The following is a 19,165-nucleotide window of genomic DNA, read 5'->3' on the forward strand; positions in this document are numbered from 1 at the left end:
GGGTTACATTTACTCTGTCATTTGTACTTGAGTAAAGGTTTATTTACTTGAATCCACTTGTAAAAAAAAAAAAATAAATACTTTCACCGTTACATTTCTCTTACACTACTTTTAAATTTTTCTCATTTAATTTCCTAATTTTCTTTAGAACTAATCAAGTCTTTTTCACTACTGCAGATCATTGAAGAGACCTCATTGTTGCGAGCTGATGTCTTCTGTAGATTTCTGCAGACATTACAGAAAATATTTTTATTATAGCTTTTACAAGACCTAACCCATAAATATCTGAGGATGTCTTTATATTAACCCATGAAATGCATAGGGATTAGAGCTGTCAAAGAACATAAATCTCTGCTCATATTGTAGTACCAAGGTACTTGCCCTTAATACAATAATACCCTGCTATATAAAGAATCAATAGTTGTATGAAACAATCTCATTTACAAACTCTGAGTCACACAGAAGAGATGTCAGCTAAATAATGGTTAGACTGATCTACTTGTTCTGAATTTTAATGACAGCGATTTTGCCACATTTACTTTGAGAAGATGTACAGAATTGTGGTTTGCTCAAAGCTGTGAACATTTCCAGAGCTCAGAAATATTTTTTGCATTGACACTGATTTTTTTTTTTTTTTAACCACACTTTTGAAGAGCCACCAGAAGACCTTCCGAAGGGGACCTGGGAAAGAAGTGCCCACAGGCCGTGGAAAGGGTATAGAGTACAGTACACAGCTAGTCACAGCTCATATTCCTGACTGCATAGCAACAAGTGTTAACACCCTCATGTAGAATTGCATGAATAAATACCCTATTTAGTTGTACCCTGAATTTAAGTTTGTAAAAAACTTAACTGGGGTCTCACTTCAGCCTTTATGTGCTACCAAAAACAGTGGGCCTTTAAGTCCATTGACTGCACAGCAAAGCTGGAAATAAAGCCACAGCGGGTGTATGATCTAGGAACACAAGTACAACAGGTGACCAGTCATACCACAGTAAAATGTGACAAGGTGCAATAAGAACTGGTGATTCTGTGTGGGGTCCAAACAAGAGGAGCCTTTGTGTCCCAAGTGGTTCTGCAGCTGCTTCTTCACACTTGCGCGTCACCTTTAATTACCTGAAGCGAAGATGAAATGCCTTTGTGGAATGCTGTAGAAAAAGTGCTTCACTTCTTCCTCGGGGAAGGAGTCAGCAGCCCAGAAACACTCGATGTAGGTGTTCCGAACGGACCAGCTCCTGAACGTGTTCAACGGGACACGACCACACAAGCGCAGAACCGCACTATGGTCCACAGGTACATGATTTTTTTTTTTTGCACACTCGGGCAAATAAGGACGCAAACCCGGGCTTTGAAAATTAGGCTTTTATTGTTTTATTTGCAACATCTTATCAATAGGAAGATTAAAAACGTCCTTTTTCCTCCTCCTTAAAACCAGACACGTATTTACGCACAAAGCAGTGGAAGGAAAGAAAGCACGAGGCACGAGACACGAACCTACCCTCCCTCCATCCCTCTCTCTCTCTCTCTCTCTCTCTCTCTCTCTCTCTCTCTCTCTCTCTCTCTGAGGAGCGGGGCAATAACGTTAATGGTACACCTTCATGCAGCAAATGGGAGCGGAAAGCGCTCGTCAGTTGAGAAACTCGACGATTGTCAATGTACACGCAAGTCAACAGGCAGAACGTCGATTCCGAGAGCGTCCATTTTGAGTAGTTTCAGGGAGCGGGAAAGAGGTCTTCGCGAAATGCCGGGTCGCCCGTGGTGGGCGGCCGCGGCCCCCGCTCGGACAACAGTACAGTACATTGGCGGAACGCTTCCGATGACCGCCGCCTCCGTCTTCAGATCAATGGAGACGCTCGGACGCTTCACTTGGAGCTGGTGTACTTGGTGACGGCCTTGGTGCCCTCGGACACAGCGTGCTTGGCCAGTTCGCCCGGCAGCAGGAGGCGCACGGCGGTCTGGATCTCCCTGCTCGTGATGGTTGAGCGCTTGTTGTAGTGCGCCAGGCGGGACGCCTCGCCGGCGATGCGCTCGAAAATGTCATTGACAAACGAATTCATGATGCCCATCGCTTTGGAGGAGATGCCCGTGTCGGGGTGGACCTGCTTCAGCACTTTGTACACATAGATCGCGTAACTCTCTTTCCTCGTCTTGCGCCGTTTTTTGTCACCTTTCTTCTGCGTTTTCGTCACTGCCTTTTTGGATCCTTTCTTTGGTGCGGGCGCGGATTTTGCCGGCTCTGGCATTTTTTTTTTTTTTTCTTTTGATTAATTTCGTTTAAAATTTTCTGCCGCTCAAACACAGACAGCCGTTTCGAGCAGTAATGTTAGAAATCTCGTAACCCCACCCTTCTGTCCTCTTATTTATAGTGTCGCCATGCAAATTAAAACGCGAACGTACTCTTTTCTGATTGGTCTCACTTGTGCTGTCAGTCAAAGGGGTGGTTATGACTATTGGTTCTAGGCATAGTATTCCTTTAATCCAATCAGGATAGCCTTTTGAGTATAAAAATCCAATCCACCGCTGTAGGAATACATAACAGAAAACATCTTGCTTGGGTAGTTTCGGGTGTAGTGCGCGGTTTTGACGGGGTATTGTTTCTAAAATACTGTCAGCATGTCTGGTAGAGGGAAAACTGGGGGGAAAGCCCGTGCGAAGGCCAAATCCCGCTCTTCCCGCGCAGGACTCCAGTTTCCAGTTGGTCGCGTGCACAGACTGTTGCGCAAAGGCAACTATGCGGAGCGAGTCGGCGCAGGCGCTCCTGTCTATCTGGCCGCTGTGCTCGAGTATCTAACCGCTGAGATCCTGGAATTGGCTGGCAACGCGGCCAGAGACAACAAGAAAACGAGGATCATCCCCCGCCACCTTCAGCTCGCAGTCCGCAATGATGAAGAGCTGAACAAGCTTCTCGGCGGCGTTACTATCGCTCAAGGTGGAGTTTTGCCTAACATTCAGGCCGTCCTCCTGCCCAAGAAAACGGAGAAGCCCGCAAAGAGCAAGTAACCGCGTCGAGCGCTCATTCAGCACTACTACAGCATCGTCAACTCAAAGGCTCTTTTCAGAGCCGCCCATTTGTACCTTAAGAGCTTCTCCTCACGGTTACTGGTGTGACATTGTCTCTGGATTTCGGTCGCCTAGAGACGCAAGATTCTCCCCGATTTAGACCTCACCAACCAGCCGCGTTTTCGTGGTTGGAAAAAAAAAAATAATTTCTATTTGGACAGACTAATGGAGTAAACACGCACCGAGGAGGTGACCATGATTTTTTTGAAGAACGTGACTTGCAAAAACTGACTCCGTGCTATACATACAGACTTCAAGGAAACAGTAATCCCAAAGGGTGGGATCGACGGCGCCACACATTTGTTTTCGTTTATGGACCAATGGCAATGTTGAGTTTTTGTAAAACTGCAGTGTTTTATGCTTTGTATCAGCCATTTCTTTGTGGAAAATGTAAAATGTCTTGTCCTGGCACTTGTCACTTGATGATTTCTGTTTAAAAAAAGTAAGGCAGTTGTTACTGTTTCGTTAATAAATGTTATGTGGCGTAACACGGCACGCAGAGAAAACAATTACTGTATGTTGTCTTGTATGTGGCCATTTTGAAGCGAGCTTCTGCGCTGAGGCGTACAAAGGAGGGGAGCGCGCATGCGCGGTGGAGACTGCAGCCTGAATCGCGTTTGGGTGATGAGCTCATTATAGCACTAGTACAGCATCTCGAGCCAATAACGAAGGGCGAGTAGGCGCCGGAAGTTCAGAACCTTCCAGAACCAGGTGGCTACCTGCTCAGTGTGAAACACCAAGCTAGGTACCTTACAGGTGTAGCGTACTTGCTAAGAGGTTTCACCCCAGTGGGGCTCCCCACTTCTTAGAATTATCCAAAAGTGGATTGGTATCTCCCATCATGATTTCATTGCATATGCCTGTAAGAAAGACAGGCAAAATTACACTACCTTAAATTTATTACAACTGGGTATAACATGCTTAAGAGCACTGTTCTTGACCCTTCATGTTAATTTCAAATGAAAGTGACCCACTGCCCTAATAGGGACAGAGTTGCACTGTGCAGTTCTGACAGGTTAAGTGTTTCACTTTCAGTTTACAGCAGTATCAAGTTATTTAATACTACACTCCTGTATTGTGCAGTACGGAGTCACAATTGGCACTTATTTGTAAAATTTACCTGTAATGTCATTCTATTGGGGTGTGACTGACTCCATACTACACAATACAGGAGTGTAGTATTAAATAAGTGCCTGAACAGCCCTATTAGACTTAACCAATTCTGACCAAATATCCAGATCTTAAGTGGCATTAAAAGTTGTATTTCCAAAACATTTTTCACACCCCGTAATTTCAGATGTCCAGACAGGAAAATGGGCAATTACAGCATTTAGTTTATTGAAACATATTTCAGCTGACCATATAACATTGCAAAACCATATTAAACAATATCAGCCACTGATTAACTGGCAGTTTTGTATTGTCAGCACTTTCAAACTCAGCTACACAAAATAAAACGAGCAAGTTCTCATCGTAAATTTTGTAACACAAAGCATACTCACAAGCTCCTTTATGTTCTGCAGTGTATTTCTAGCCATTGGAATTAAAGGCATTATTGTTTCGAGAAGAGGGACAGTAGACCAGATGAATTAAAATCATATTACAGATCTGTCACCCCTTCCCTGTTCATTCACAGCAGAATTTTAATGATGGTTTCTGTAAATTATTCTTACATAAAATGCATTTACAATAGCAAGATTCCTGTTCAGACGCGATCACGTATTTAGCCCATTTTTATACACAAATTTTTAAAGGAACATAATTTTTTATCCCTTTCAAAGTATAGCTTTTCAGCAGGTACTATAGTAACAGTTTTGGCTGTGTTGATATAGCACATTTTATAACATCATGAAAAGAAAAAAGGGACTTTTTGTTTGCATATTCAAACTCATTGTCCAATGCTACCCCTAATACTTTTCTTCATTCTCATGCTACGAGTCACTGATGTCCTCCCGGTAGCCTTCAATTTTCATATCATTCAAACCTAAATCATCATTCTGTTCAAAGGTCCGTTTGTACTTCTCAATCTTCATCTCTGGATCAGGGTCCGGAGCATATACATTCTAAAAGGAAAAGGGTAGAAAAGCTTCCACATCCACTTCTGAGGAAATATGGTGCACCAATATGCCTAAATACATTTTTATCTTTAATAACCTTTTAAAATTTAATTACACTTGGTCTAGTATTGGCGTATGAGCATATACCTGAAGGTAGCTGTTCCCAGCTGGATCATTAAGAATAATATGAGCTTCCATTTCTCCAGCAATAATCTAAAATTGCAGAATTAGAACACATTGAAAATGACCATTTGTCAATTTCACATACATTAAACACTAAATTAGATGCATGAGATATACCTAACATATACAATTTGTCAAAATCAAATGAAGCTTGACTATTCAAAAAGAAATCTGAATAAATTTCAAATCTGAAATTTGGAGAAAAGCATCTGCTAAATGAATAAATGTAAAAACCTTAGTATTAAACTGCAAAAAGCACAGAAGTAAAATGTTATGTCCCTTGCCCTACTAACAACTGCCTACCTTGTCAATCTTCTTTCCAAATATTTCCAATTTCTCAGCACGTTCTGGAGTTGAGCTATCGCCACACGTAAAGGGGTTCTTCGATACAATCTGGAATAATACCAAAGGTTTTCATGTATTTCACAATTACCTACGTTGTGTGCAAAGAAAGTGATGCTTCACAGCTACGTATATGCAGAACCTTAAAAGCATTATCTTAATTTTGAAGATAACACTACACTTCCATGAGATGTTTTTCCATCTTGCTAAACAGTATGTTGCACAATTCCTGCAGCTGAAATGACTTGGACTGACATTTTTTGGTAAGGGCAAAATGAAACATCAATTACCAGTTCTTTGATATCTTTAAGCAGTCCTTCTAACGTGGTAAACTTCCCTCCGAGGGCTGCCATCCCGAGCTCAAACTCCAGCTCTGGAATCAGGACGCTGCACGTTTCTGACTGCAGTCCAAACAGAAACAAAAGCGCCATCAATATGACTTTTCAGTTTCCCTTCTGTTGATGTAATGCACTCGTATTTTTTTCTGTCACATACATCACTTTGGAGAAAGGCATCTGCTAAATAAATAAATGTAAATGTCACCAAAAACATGAAGAGCATTGCTGCATGTGCCAATGGCTTAAATAACTGATCTTTAGTGTGGTCCGAGACACATGCATTTCAAATATTTCCTTATTAGTGCTACAATTTATTAGTTACGTCTCCTGTTTGTGATTTCAGATGTCTCTTGCCATCCTTTATTTGCAAAGGTTACCTTCAGCAGGTCTCTGGACATGTCTGAGGGGTCAGTGACACGAAGCGTTATCCTGGTTCCCAGCTCTTCAGTGGCTCCCCCTGATTTTACCTACAATGACAACTCCATTGTTCACAGAAAGCACTCGTGTACAAATGGAGGCTCCAATATTGGACTTAAACCACAACTTTCTTTTCCGAAATATGAGCAATATAAATGTTAAGGGTTTATTGTGAAATGATTTGAGAAAAGAGCTTACTTCGTTTGTCCGGTGGCCGCAGTTATCGCAGTTGGTTGCCATAATAATTACCTCCTTGAAGTGTGGGATTTCTGAAGGATTGTCAAGGAATAGACCTCTAGCAGAACTCAAAGTAAATTCAAATTGACAGCACACTGAAAATCTCACACAGCCGAACACCAACCTTATGTCAAGGATACGCACGAGCTTCATGTTCGTTGATGCCGGGGCATTGCATTCTGGACAGTTTGTGTTAAACACCAAAACCTGCAGCACATAAACTGTATGTTAAAACATTCTGAATCTAATACTTTTTATTTCTGAAACAACATTAAAGGAAAATTCACCTCATTCCTCAAGGTTTCTATGTCATTCCCAGGAGTCTCTTCCTCTTCCTCCTTTGTCTCATTTTCCTGCATGAAAATTGCAAGAAGTCATACATTAATAATCTGGTCTTTACATAGTACTCCAGCTAGAGTTCGTCACAAGACTCCTTAGTTAGCCTCCTTAGCAGAGGCCTCCTTCATTGATACAATAAAATCTTTTCAACCATGAAGAAAGTCTTCCTCATAGTCTAGGACTGTTGAAAGACGTTTTGAAGCACAGTAAGTAATATCTAATTTAGCACCTTCCCAAAGATCTTAAAAGTATGACACAGAGGACCTGGATCCTTAAAAACTGCTGTTGGTCACAAAGGACATGTCACCTTCAGCCCCAACTGGGCATCCTGCTCTGCTGTCCTCTTATACTGGGTCACAGTGAGCACCTCGTCTTTCTGGGGCGCAAATGGATTCTCCACAAAACTGTTGCCAGATGGGTCATTGATAACCTGAAGAACAGAAATATTTGCTGATCCAGCAGTTTCTGATACAACACTTCAGCATGATCATCAAAGTCTTACCCGGCTACAAAGAACATATTTCATTACGAATTAATAAACTCACTGTGTTGGATTCTGCTGACTTAAAGCATCAAAAACATCATGATCGTTATAGTTCAATATAAAGTCAATTTATTTAGGATCATTGTAATGCTATGATGTACAGAAACATTTAAAACTGGCTGAAATACATAAATTTCTAATGTCAGATTTATTACATCTATATTTGCTACATTTACAGTCAGACCCTGACAAACTTTCAAGTAAACTTTTTGCCCTTTCAAGTATTTAGTATTTATTCATAAATACAGCTCTCATACCACTTCAAGTTGCTTGCCAATGCTTTACTTGATGTGACTTTTTGTGACATACAGGGAGAAATTACATGCATATATTTATATAGTCAATTGTAGAAGCTATAGAACTATACTATACTTACTTATAAACTATACTATAAATAATGCTTGATACTCTGATAAAGTTTTATGCAGCTACTCGTGTGATGAATATTGGTGCATATGATGAAGGAAACAAACCAACTGTACTTAAGAATCACACATCTGCAACTATGGCTCCCTTTCTCCTAAGGTAATACACAAATCGTATTTCTCTGAGATGTCGCTTTGAAGAAAAGTGTCTGCTGAATGAATACATGTAAATGTAAACATTAACTATAAACTATATTATACTGAGGTATACTAAACTACAAACCTGTAAACACAGTGAAAATGTGTGTTCTTGCAAGAGATGAGCTGAGGTTGTGTGAACCTTTACTTTTATTGGTGGTATTAAGGAAAATACTAGCGACTGATGAGGGATGGCAAGTACTGACAATAACATCTGCTGTATGTACTATGTGTAATCACTCCTCCTTCCTCATATGAACAGCTTTAATAACATGGATACCCTTATACTATTGTAAAAAAAGCTTCTGTCTCACAATGAAATGAAGATTGTTTGTTAGTAACACTACATAGAGCCTCTAACAGCAATTCATTTGCATGTTTTGAGCTTTAAGTCAGAGTTCCTGGGAAATTTCTTGAAAATTGCTTATAATAAAAAGTCAGTCCAGTATATCATGTCACCAGGGTAGAACCAAGATCATAGTGAACCTTCACTGAACAAAAGTTTAATACTGGGTGAGTGAAGGAAAACATAATATCAAAGGTGAAGTTAAAAGTAGTACTTTGTTACAAATTCTACAAATTGTGTTGGTTTTGTCATTGTCATACATTTATTAAAAAAAAAATGAAAACTCATTTTCGTTCTTAAATAAATTTTAGGTGACATATTTTCTGTCCAGGAACCAATGATATATTTCCCATAAGAAATAATGGTAAGTCAATGCCCTCACAACAGGAATTCACTGAACAAATTGTCTGTAAAGCAAAAGATGAGGGCACTGCACTGGAAAACTCAAACTTAAGTCAATACTTAAATGTGCATGCTGATTTTCCATGTGGGGGGCACAGTGGCGTGGTGGGTTCGGCCAGGGCCTGCTCTCTGGTGGGTCTGGGGTTCGAGTCCTGCTTGGGGTGCCTTGCAACGGACTGGCGTCCCGCCCCCTCCAGCCCTGCACCCTGTGTTGCTGGGTTAAGCTCCGGCTCACCACGACCCCACTTGGGACAAGCGGCTTCATACAATATATATATATATGTATGTGTGTGTGTGTGTGTGTGTGTGAGAGAGAGTGATTTTCCATGTGCATAGGAAGAAATTATGGAAATGTACATGTGTTAAACTTGATTACATTTAGGTATTTACCATGTTGTGGTATGTATGAAAACTGCCTTTGGTTTTACTCACCAAAGTAAATTCATTCTCAACATCCTTCAACTTCTTCAGCTTCTGCATAAATTCATCAATTTTTGCAGCAACTTCAGGATCTGTTGCCTAAAGAGAAAATGACACATTAAAATGACATGGCAACGACCAGGCACTGATGATATGGCACTACTGTACATAAATCACTAACCCTCGAGAACAAGCGACTGCACTTCATGTCCAAATCACCAGTATTCTCATCTTTAAATCTGCAATAAAAATAACTTTCTCCACTATACAATATGATTTAAGTCTGACAATAAAATGAACAAAACAGTGGTACGGGCACAGGCATCTTTTGTCTAAACCGCAAAGCTGACAACACACACACAAAAATAACATATAAACTAGAGAAAGAAGCTTTTACTGATAAGACTCCAAAGAATCCACCCTCATTAAAACATCCTCACAAGTCGTAGAAAGTGGAAAAGTCTGAAAAAATAACCTTATGCAAATAAGATAACAGCGATTTACAGATATTCATTATTCAAGAACTCACTTAAATGTTCACTGTTTCTACAAAACAGAAATTAATAACTATATTTATTAATACTCATTTACCCATCCATTATCAGAAATCGCTTGCCTTAAAGCAAGGTTGCAATGGTCAGGAATCTATCCAAGAAATATAGCACTCGGGGCATTGAACACAATGATTTTTTCTTTTACCAAAAAAAAAATCTATATATAATATATATATATTTGGAATAAAAGATGTACTTTGATACCACAGATTTTTGTTACAAAGACAAACTGCATTGTACAGTATAAAGCATCTATTAAGGTTGGAAAACAGTTCTGCTCAAGTCTAGCACCAAAATGTGAGTCAAGGTCCAAAACTTAGTCCTGTACTCAGTTCTTCAGTGCTGCCCTGTGGCGAGCGGTTCCTACCTGCCTTACTGGTTGGTCCTGCTCCAAACCTGCCACTGCTCTGTCAATAAGGCCTTCGACTGTAGAAAGTGCTGGTTAGGGAAAGAAAGAAAATGGCATTTCTACCTGGCTTCAAACTTCCGCAGTGTTCCCTCAGTCACAGCAGTCATCTGCTGCAAGAAAATTTCAAACTACCTGATGCATACATTTTCTAAAATAATGGACTTGTAACTGCTGCTGACTGAAATCTGTATTTTTTGGAATGCACACCACACAACAAACAGCGATGCAAACGAAACATTTAAACCTCGGGAGTTTTGAGGACACTTACAGCCTTTTTGTGTGTAGGCTGGAATTTCAAAATCCAGCTCTGGAATTGTGGTAGTCGCACAATCTGCCTTAACAACTTCACGATTCAAATCCTAAACATGCAAAGAATACCGCAGGTTAAGATCTCAGAGTGGTAAAAAATGTAAAAAAAGATGAAACCACTCACACCATTGCACATTTAAAAGTTTCTGGATTTTTTTTTTTTTTTTTTAAAAGGAATTTAATGAATCCGTAACATTTCGTAAATGAATAACATTCAGAAATGCAACGATTATTTTCTCAAAGCACAAATGAAGACATGATAAAACGACATAAGTTAAAAAAAGTGTTCCAAAGCAATTCTTAGAACATGGAAAGTGTACCAAGAATACCTGTTTGGACCTGACTTTAAGGGTATATGTGACGCCCTGCTCCTGAATACGACCAGCAGACTGGACTTCAGTATTGGACCAATTACAGTGAGGACACGTGAAAGAGCTGATGATGATCTCCTTGAAGAATGGAATCTTGGTCAACAACAGGCGTGTGCTCCCCTGCAAAGCAAAGGAATGACAAGTCATAAATACATAAATTGAACGTCTCGTTAATCCATGTCATTAGTCAAGAGCCTTGGAGTAACGCTCTAATCCATCTTCTGCTTCTCTCAACACACCGACGCCATTAGCTGGTCCTGCAGATCCCACCCAACACCCACAGGATCGACCTTTATCTCAACACATTCTACATAGCGCCAAACCCAGGTCAAAGTGATTTCCCACCTGGACTACTGAACCACCCTCCTACCTGGTCTTCTGCCCTCTGCTATCCAACCTCTACAGATAATCCAGAATGCCAAAATGTGAGTTGTTTCTTGACCAACCAAAGCATTCCCATGTTTCTCCTCACCTCTTTTCTCCACTGGCTTCCTGTGACTTTCTGCATCAAGACGGGTTATGCTCGAAATAGGATCACCAATCCAAAATCTGAACGATCTAATCATTTGTTACACCCAGCAGGAAGTGCTCCTCCACTTCTGTCCACCTACCTGCCCCACTCATCAAGTGTCCAAAATAAAAAGCCAGCCTACCCTTAAGTTTTCTCCCTGATGTGGTAGAACAAAATCTGTGTCTTCCTCAAAACTGCTGGGTTGCAAAAAGCATCTCTTTCACACCTCCTAACACATTTATAAATTAGTCTCCATGTGCCACTTTTTTCTCCCTACACATTTTGCTGTTAGTATTTCACTGCTACAGCCAGCCACTTGAGTAATGTGTGCAAACAAAACAGTGGTCATAAACAAGTTCTACTTCCATAATAATGTCTTTGTATCTAAAGCTCTACGTTACTGAATGCACTTCTTTTGCTGTAGAAGCTCCTTCCAAAGGAAAGAGTGAGTGTGTGTGTGGGCTAACAGGTGAGGTTCTGCTTAGGGCTCTGAACTAACTGAAGTTTCTTACCCTAAACTGACAATACAATACCTTGCTTTAGAAATCACTATGGTCAAAGATGGCAGATACATATCATATCGTATATAATTATATACGTATCCTAATACCTCACTGACAACAAAGCTTATATATAAGTATAAAAAAGCACATCGAATGCAGACAGCTATACTATAGCTACAATGTGTCTTCTGACTCGTACCAGCCACGAAGTACCAGCAGGAGCAGGTTTTCTCATCAAGGCAGCTATACCTCCTCATTACTTATTGACTAGCCAGTTGGCTTGCTTGATGCCGGTTACCCCGTCATTCAGTGGTGCAGTCTTTCAGGACCGAATATGAATGTGATCACTCACATTTTTGTAGCAGTTCATACATAAACTCTCAATCTCCGTAGGTTGAAGATCGACGTCGTCTTCCGCGCAAATCTCCCTAAAAACTCCTTTTCCGCCGCGGACGCCTTCCTCCTCTATCACAGACATGGTGCTCTACCGGATTTGCGCAACTCGTAAATTAAATGAAAGGTCGGGATATTTCTTGTGTTTCTATAAATTCCGACTGCTATACAGCTGTAACTCTTCCCCTGTCACTCGAGCTTGCACCACGTTACTAGAAAAATCCACGCGATTCCCCTTTACACCAGAAGTTATTGGTGGTTTCCGCAGGTGCACTATGGGTAATGTAGTTCCGAGAGGCAGTGTGCTTCTGCGACTCCGACAACTGCTACAAAGGAACCTGAGAACGTATTGATATCGTGTCACTCATTGTTATGAATTATGTATCAGAGTAACTTCATGATTTTATTAACTGTCTTATGTTCCATTACACTGCTAGTCATCTGATATTTGAAGAAACTAACCATGAGCCTTCTGTGTAAAACAAACTGGGTCCTGAACTTACACAATTCAACTGGGACCAGAAGTCTGTTTGTAAATCAACTTGTTCATAACTCCAAAGTTACTTTTACCACTAAGATGCAATCATAAAAAGCTAAATAATAATATGCATGTCCCTTCATTTATTAAAGGTATATGGGTTAGGTCTTATAAATTTGTCAGAGGTTGGCTATAAATGACAAATACTCAGTACCATCTGCCCCCCCCCCCCCCCCCCCATTATCAATAACCACTTGTCCACTGCAGGTTCAGTGTCTGCAGCCTCTCTTCAAAGCATACAACACAGGGAAGGCTAATCTCTTGATGCAATTGCCAGTATACTGCAGTGCAACACTTATTTTAACATCATAAACTTGGATCACTTTTGTGAATCACATTGTGCTCAGGGTCACAGCAGTCCAGAGCCTATCCCAGAATCTGTCGGTGCAGGCTAGAAGGTACACCAGTCCATTGCAGCTAGGTTCATTCACACACACACACAGTTTCTGAACCACTTGTCCCATACGGGGTCGCGGGGAACTGGAGCCTAACCCGGCAGCACGGGGCATAAGGCTGGCGGGGGAGGGGACACACCCAGGACGGGACACCAGTCCGTCGTAAGGCACCCCAAGCGGGACTCGAACCCCAGACCCACCGGAGAGCAGGAACCTATCCAACCCACTGCGCCCCCCCATTAGGTTCATACAGTAAGATCAAAATGTGTAAAATTACTGGAAATACAGAATGCCATCTCCCCTACTCTCCCATTCAATGCCGTTAACTGATTTCTTTATGCTCAGCCTCAGGACATTTCCAGGGATGATCAACATGATTAATTCCAAGCTTTAAAAAAAAAAAAAAAAAAAAAACCTTTTATGGACAAGGGCCATAAAAATGTAGCACACAGTTTGTACAAGATTTTTGAATTCAACAAAGTGAATAACTGCCAAGCTACATCTAAAATCAGGGGGGAACAAAAAAACAAAAGGGGTGGGACTGCATTGATTCAGATAGCATGTAAAGTTTACAACTTGTGGCTGGTGTTTTGAGCATCAGTGATCAGTAAAAACATGGGGAATGTCATCTGTATTTAGGGGTATAATTAGTACAGACATACACCTTTGCAGTCCTCCAATAATTTACATTTATTTAGCAGATCCTTTTCTCCAAAGCAGCTTCCAATAAACTCTGGTGTTGCCAGCCCACGCACCTTATTCACCAAGGTGACTTACACAGCAAGATACACTACTTAGAGTAGGCCACTCATCCATACATCAGTGGAACACCCTAGTGTTAGTCAAGTATCTCTGGAAACTTGACAACTCTATCCTGTAGATTTGCTAATGGTCTTACCAGGCAAGACTAATCTGACTTACTTCTCAGATTCAGATCATGCAGAGATTACACTGATATACATCTTGTTTATACACACCTGTATGTAGAGCAATCATTTACTTACAATACCCCCAGAAAGATGTGCTGAACATGTTCACAGCAGAAAGCCACACAATAGGATTAGGTTTGATATGACATCTTTAATGACAAGGACTTAAACACTAGTTTTAACAGTAATACAGTACATATTTTCAAGTTTTTTTTTTTCCCCAAACATAGCAGCTATTACATGTAAAATTAGCCAATGACCAGTGTCAACTGGTCACATTGGGCCCTTTTGAGGGGTTGGGTAACAATTTTAGTAAACTTCAGTCTGCTCAGTCTACTTCCTCAATAGTTGGTCCTGAGGACCCACCACCGGATGGGGCAGCACCAGCCCCTGGGAAGCCCCCAGGCATTCCACCTGGCATGCTTCCAGCACTCTGGTACAGCTTGGTGATAATGGGATTGCACACCTTTTCCAGCTCCTGCTGCTGATGCTCATATTCCTCTTTTTCTGCAGTCTAGAGAGGAAAAAAAAAAAAAAAAAAAATCCAAAGTTCAAAAGTTTGGACATATCACTGGAATGTATTCCTATTTGCCATTTGGTTCCAACATTCCCCCCCCCCATACCTGATTCTTATCCAGCCAGTTTATGACCTCATTGCACTTCTCTAAGATCTTCTTTTTGTCCTCGTCACTGATCTTCCCCTGTAGCTTCTCATCTTCTACAGTAGATTTCATATTGAAAGCATATGACTCCAGAGAGTTTTTAGAAGACACTTTCTCACGCTGAACATCATCTTCTGCCTTGTATTTCTCAGCATCTTGGACCATGCGCTCAATGTCCTCCTTGCTGAGACGACCTGTTCAGAAAAGGGTACATTTTAAAAATGCAAAACAATAGCTTTAAAAATGTTAAGTAAGAGTGGAAACTGCTTGCTCTTTACCCTTATCATTAGTGATTGTGATCTTGTTTTCCTTTCCAGTGCTCTTGTCAACAGCAGACACATTTAAGATTCCATTGGCATCAATGTCAAAGGTCACCTCAATCTGGGGCACTCCACGGGGAGCAGGTGGAATGCCAGTCAGCTCAAACTTGCCCAGCAAGTTATTGTCCTTGGTCATGGCACGCTCACCCTCATATACCTACAGGAATCACAAGATTCTCATCCACAATTGCACTCAATACCGGAAAGACGACCGCTTGCCACTAAATGCTCGCTCAGACATCCAAGGAAGGTACTTGGGCCATCTTTGGTCTTTCAACCTCTGGTGGAAACTACGAATGACTTAGGAATCTACTTCATCACAGCAAGCAGCTACAACCTGTTCCGGTACTGCACCAAAACCCTCTTGCGCTTACCTGGATCAGCACACCAGGTTGATTGTCCGAGTAGGTTGTGAAGGTCTGGGTCTGCTTTGTAGGAATGGTGGTGTTGCGTTTGATCAGAGCAGTCATAACACCACCCGCGGTCTCAATTCCCAGGGACAGTGGGGTGACATCCAGCAGAAGCAGGTCCTGGACATTCTCAGACTTGTCACCAGACAGGATGGCAGCCTGGACAGCTGTCAAGACAGAAAAAGGATTGAGTCACTTTTGCCAGAAATACAAGTTCTAACAAGACACAATGACTCGCTCAGACATCCAAGGAAGGTACTTGAGCCCTCTTTGGTCTTTCAACCTCTGGTGGAAACTACGAATGACTTAGGAATCTACTTCATCACAGCGAAACCCATACTTCCAGGCATACAAGATCTTGCGGCGCTTTACCTGCTCCGTAGGCAACGGCCTCATCGGGGTTGATGCTCTTATTGAGCTCCTTCCCGTTGAAGAAGTCTTGGAGCAGCTTCTGGATTTTGGGGATACGGGTAGAACCCCCAACCAGGACGATGTCGTGGATCTGGGCCTTGTCCATCTTTGCATCGCGAAGAGACTTCTCCACTGGGTCCAGAGTGCCACGGAACAGGTCGGCATTCAGCTCCTCAAAACGAGCTCTGGTGATGGAGGTGTAGAAGTCGATGCCCTCGTACAGGGAGTCGATTTCAATACTGGCCTGAGTGCTGGAGGACAGGGTACGTTTGGCCCTCTCGCAGGCCGTGCGGAGACGGCGAACAGCTCTCTTGTTGTCGCTGATGTCCTTCTTGTACTTGCGTTTGAACTCCGCGATGAAATGGTTGACCATGCGGTTGTCGAAGTCTTCACCACCCAGGTGAGTGTCTCCAGCAGTGGACTTCACTTCAAAGATTCCATCTTCAATGGTCAAGATGGAGACATCAAAAGTGCCACCACCAAGATCAAAGATGAGGACATTCCTTTCAGAACCAACCTGTAAAATTTAAACAAGTTAATTTTTTGAAGCGACACACAAAATGCAGTCTTCAGAAAAATGTCGCTCAGACATCCAAGGAAGGTACTTGGGCCATCTTTGGTTTCTCAACCTCTGGTGGAAACTACGAATGACTTAGGAATGTACTTCATCATTGCGAATATTTGCATGAAACATGTGATCTCACTAGATTCATCTTACCTTTTTATCCAAGCCGTATGCAATGGCAGCAGCAGTTGGTTCATTAATTATTCGTAGTACATTTAGCCCAGAAATTGTACCAGCATCCTTGGTGGCTTGGCGCTGGGAGTCATTGAAGTAGGCTGGTACTGTTATAACAGCATTTGTAACAGGCTGTATTAAAAAAAGGCATAGAGAAGTCAGGAATGAATTTTTTGGTGCACATTAAATCAAGGTAAAAAGGGGTGGCCTAAGGTTCCCATCTTCAGATTTAAAACTGAAATGAGCAATTAATGAAACTTACTTTCCCCAGATATGCTTCAGCAATTTCCTTCATCTTCATCAAAACCATAGACGAAATCTCCTCAGGGTAGAAGTTCTTAGTCTCTCCTTTGTATTCAACCTCTACTTTGGGGCGTCCATTGTCACTAATGACATTAAATGGCCAATGCTTCATGTCGGACTGAACGACTGGATCGTCAAACCTTCTCCCAATTAAACGCTTGGCATCTGTTAATGTCAGTATCAAAGTTAGGCTCAAGAAAATTTCAAAACGCCCACTGTCCTCATATTTAGTGAGATCAGTACATCCCTGGGCAACTAGACAAAAACATTTCACCACTTAACTGACCAAGCGTAGAAACTGAACAAGGATTCACCTTAAGGTGGAAGATGCTTTTTTTAAGTAGCGTGCACGTTATGGTGTACTTACCAAACACCGTGTTAGTTGGGTTCATTGCAACCTGATTTTTTGCTGCATCCCCGATCAAACGTTCACTATCCGTGAATGCAACATAGCTGGGTGTGGTCCTGTTGCCCTGGTCATTGGCAATGATCTCCACTTTGCCATGTTGGAAAACACCCACACAGGAATAGGTGGTCCCCAGATCAATACCAACTGCAGCTCCCTTTGACATTGTTCCTGTACCAAGCAAAGTCAGAAAGAAGCTAAGTCTTCCTGCATGGAACAATCTTTTGTACAATTACTTAATTTTAAAAAGATTTCCAATTTTGATGTAGCAGTTTAATGCAAATCCTCATGTAAATCCCAATACAACTACAGCTTGATTTAATTTACATTTCAAAAACATTAATACTTTTCACATTACACAGAATCTTTATCTGGAGGAGGTTAAATCAATTACACACTCATTTATACAGCATGGCATTCTTACTTCAGTTGATGTGCAAGTGTGTGAGCATTGTAAACCCCCCCCCCCCCCCCGCGTTGCACCAAGTAATGCCAGGATAGGCTCCAGACCTCCCCCCTCCCTTACCAGGACAAGTGGTTAATGAAAATGAATGGATGGATGCATGGTGTTCTGTCAATTTAGGCTGAATGCCTCAGATTTAAGAAAAAAAATTGATCCCAATAAAATAAATGGCAAGCTAGTAGGAAACCCCACACGTGACGAGGTAACGGATAAGGTTCTGCAGTCCCAGAGGACCCTGCTCTCCTCTCAGCTCCTCGTGACCACGTGGTTCACCACGTGGTTCACACTGCGACTGCAGCTTTCCAAGGGCATCTCGCGCCACCGGGCAACATGACTCCGGAGACGCATTTGAAAAATTAGAAAAAAAAATGGTGGAATAAAACCTTAGTCTATTTTGATCGGGAAACAATTATTCGAATACCATTCTCTCACTACATGTCAGTAGTCTGACGATCTTATTGATCTCAGTTCTATTATTACCGAAATTTGACACACAGCTCGGTTTTCGTGGAGCGCATGCATTAACAATGACTATACAGTGATAATTCGCGGTCATCCTCGTGCGCGCACGTGTCTGGTTACCCCTCCCCGGCACGTTTCTGCAGCAGCACAAGCCGGCACAGTCCTGCGTTGTAACACAGCTTTTTTAGGCCAGCATGATTAGGTTTAAAACAATCGACATGAAGCCCGTTAGAATGTAACCTTTCTGAGTCATACATGATTTAAAGACAAAAAAAATATAGACTATATCCCGCTCATGAGAACAGTACTGCTGTCCCACAAAAACTCATCCATCCATGATATGATTTACTCAATATTATCAATAACTGAGTTTAACCAACTGTATCCAGTTACAAATGTAATTAATTTGTACGAATGTAAATGAACCTAGAAATCTGAAAGAAAAATATTAACTGGCTACGATACGAAGTACCCACTTTTAAACCACGGCATTTTTTTTTTTTTTTTTTTTTTTTTTTTTTTTACCTTTAAGTGCTGTTCGGAGGTCAGACCACGACAAACCGTCTACAGTCCCCACTTCGCGTACTGAGATCGAGGTCTAGCAAAAGATAAGTTCATATAGCCGCATCCAGGCCCCCCCCACACCCGCGCCCTAAAGCAATTATATTCCACGCATTCCAGATGACCGTCTTTCAATTGGCCAGTGACCTTCTTTGCCAATCATCTTTCACCATGCTTCTAGGGGAGGTCTACTGTCTGGCCAATTAAAAACATGTTTTAGCGTTGTGACGTCATGCACGGGGGGGCTACTGGCTCACTGCGTTGTAAT

General features: G+C 41.6%; 4 protein-coding genes and 3 non-coding genes across 7 annotated transcripts; 1 reads left to right on the forward strand and 6 right to left on the reverse strand.

Annotated features, from left to right (window-relative positions):
- Nucleotides 1-1,347: 1,347 nt before the first annotated feature.
- Nucleotides 1,348-2,344, reverse strand: hist2h2l (histone 2, H2, like). The gene is made up of 2 exons (XM_029250994.1): nucleotides 1,550-2,344; nucleotides 1,348-1,511 (listed from the first exon to the last, which is right to left on the reverse strand). Exon 1 carries the CDS (start codon nucleotides 2,241-2,243, stop codon nucleotides 1,863-1,865), a length of 381 nt encoding a protein of 126 aa, XP_029106827.1. The 5' UTR covers nucleotides 2,244-2,344; the 3' UTR covers nucleotides 1,348-1,511; nucleotides 1,550-1,862.
- Nucleotides 2,345-2,520: 176 nt separating this feature from the next.
- h2ax1 (H2A.X variant histone family member 1) lies at nucleotides 2,521-3,569 on the forward strand. The gene has a single exon (XM_018755132.1). It carries the CDS (start codon nucleotides 2,614-2,616, stop codon nucleotides 2,998-3,000), a length of 387 nt encoding a protein of 128 aa, XP_018610648.1. The 5' UTR covers nucleotides 2,521-2,613; the 3' UTR covers nucleotides 3,001-3,569.
- Nucleotides 3,570-4,355: 786 nt separating this feature from the next.
- zpr1 (ZPR1 zinc finger) lies at nucleotides 4,356-12,528 on the reverse strand. The gene is made up of 14 exons (XM_018755136.2): nucleotides 12,258-12,528; nucleotides 10,850-11,011; nucleotides 10,480-10,570; nucleotides 10,170-10,240; nucleotides 9,261-9,347; nucleotides 7,281-7,403; nucleotides 6,922-6,987; nucleotides 6,775-6,841; nucleotides 6,596-6,666; nucleotides 6,358-6,447; nucleotides 5,933-6,043; nucleotides 5,604-5,693; nucleotides 5,265-5,330; nucleotides 4,356-5,123 (listed from the first exon to the last, which is right to left on the reverse strand). Exons 1-14 carry the CDS (start codon nucleotides 12,381-12,383, stop codon nucleotides 4,992-4,994), a joined length of 1,353 nt encoding a protein of 450 aa, XP_018610652.2. The 5' UTR covers nucleotides 12,384-12,528; the 3' UTR covers nucleotides 4,356-4,991.
- Nucleotides 12,529-14,291: 1,763 nt separating this feature from the next.
- Nucleotides 14,292-18,951, reverse strand: LOC108936183 (heat shock cognate 71 kDa protein). The gene is made up of 9 exons (XM_018755353.2): nucleotides 18,862-18,951; nucleotides 17,373-17,582; nucleotides 16,965-17,170; nucleotides 16,682-16,834; nucleotides 15,925-16,480; nucleotides 15,517-15,719; nucleotides 15,101-15,299; nucleotides 14,784-15,016; nucleotides 14,292-14,674 (listed from the first exon to the last, which is right to left on the reverse strand). The coding sequence occupies exons 2-9, from the start codon at nucleotides 17,575-17,577 to the stop codon at nucleotides 14,489-14,491; spliced, it is 1,941 nt and encodes a 646-aa protein (XP_018610869.1). The 5' UTR covers nucleotides 17,578-17,582; nucleotides 18,862-18,951; the 3' UTR covers nucleotides 14,292-14,488.
- Nucleotides 15,372-15,468, reverse strand: LOC114910463 (small nucleolar RNA SNORD14). Its single transcript, XR_003797655.1, has one exon. It is a non-coding gene; the product is annotated as a small nucleolar RNA SNORD14 (small nucleolar RNA).
- On the reverse strand, nucleotides 15,787-15,883 carry LOC114910462 (small nucleolar RNA SNORD14). Its single transcript, XR_003797654.1, has one exon. It is a non-coding gene; the product is annotated as a small nucleolar RNA SNORD14 (small nucleolar RNA).
- Nucleotides 16,544-16,640, reverse strand: LOC114910451 (small nucleolar RNA SNORD14). The gene has a single exon (XR_003797643.1). It is a non-coding gene; the product is annotated as a small nucleolar RNA SNORD14 (small nucleolar RNA).
- Nucleotides 18,952-19,165: the final 214 nt, after the last annotated feature.

Source organism: Scleropages formosus, chromosome 4, assembly GCF_900964775.1.
Source record: "Scleropages formosus chromosome 4, fSclFor1.1, whole genome shotgun sequence".
In the NCBI taxonomy this organism is placed as follows: domain Eukaryota; kingdom Metazoa; phylum Chordata; class Actinopteri; order Osteoglossiformes; family Osteoglossidae; genus Scleropages; species Scleropages formosus.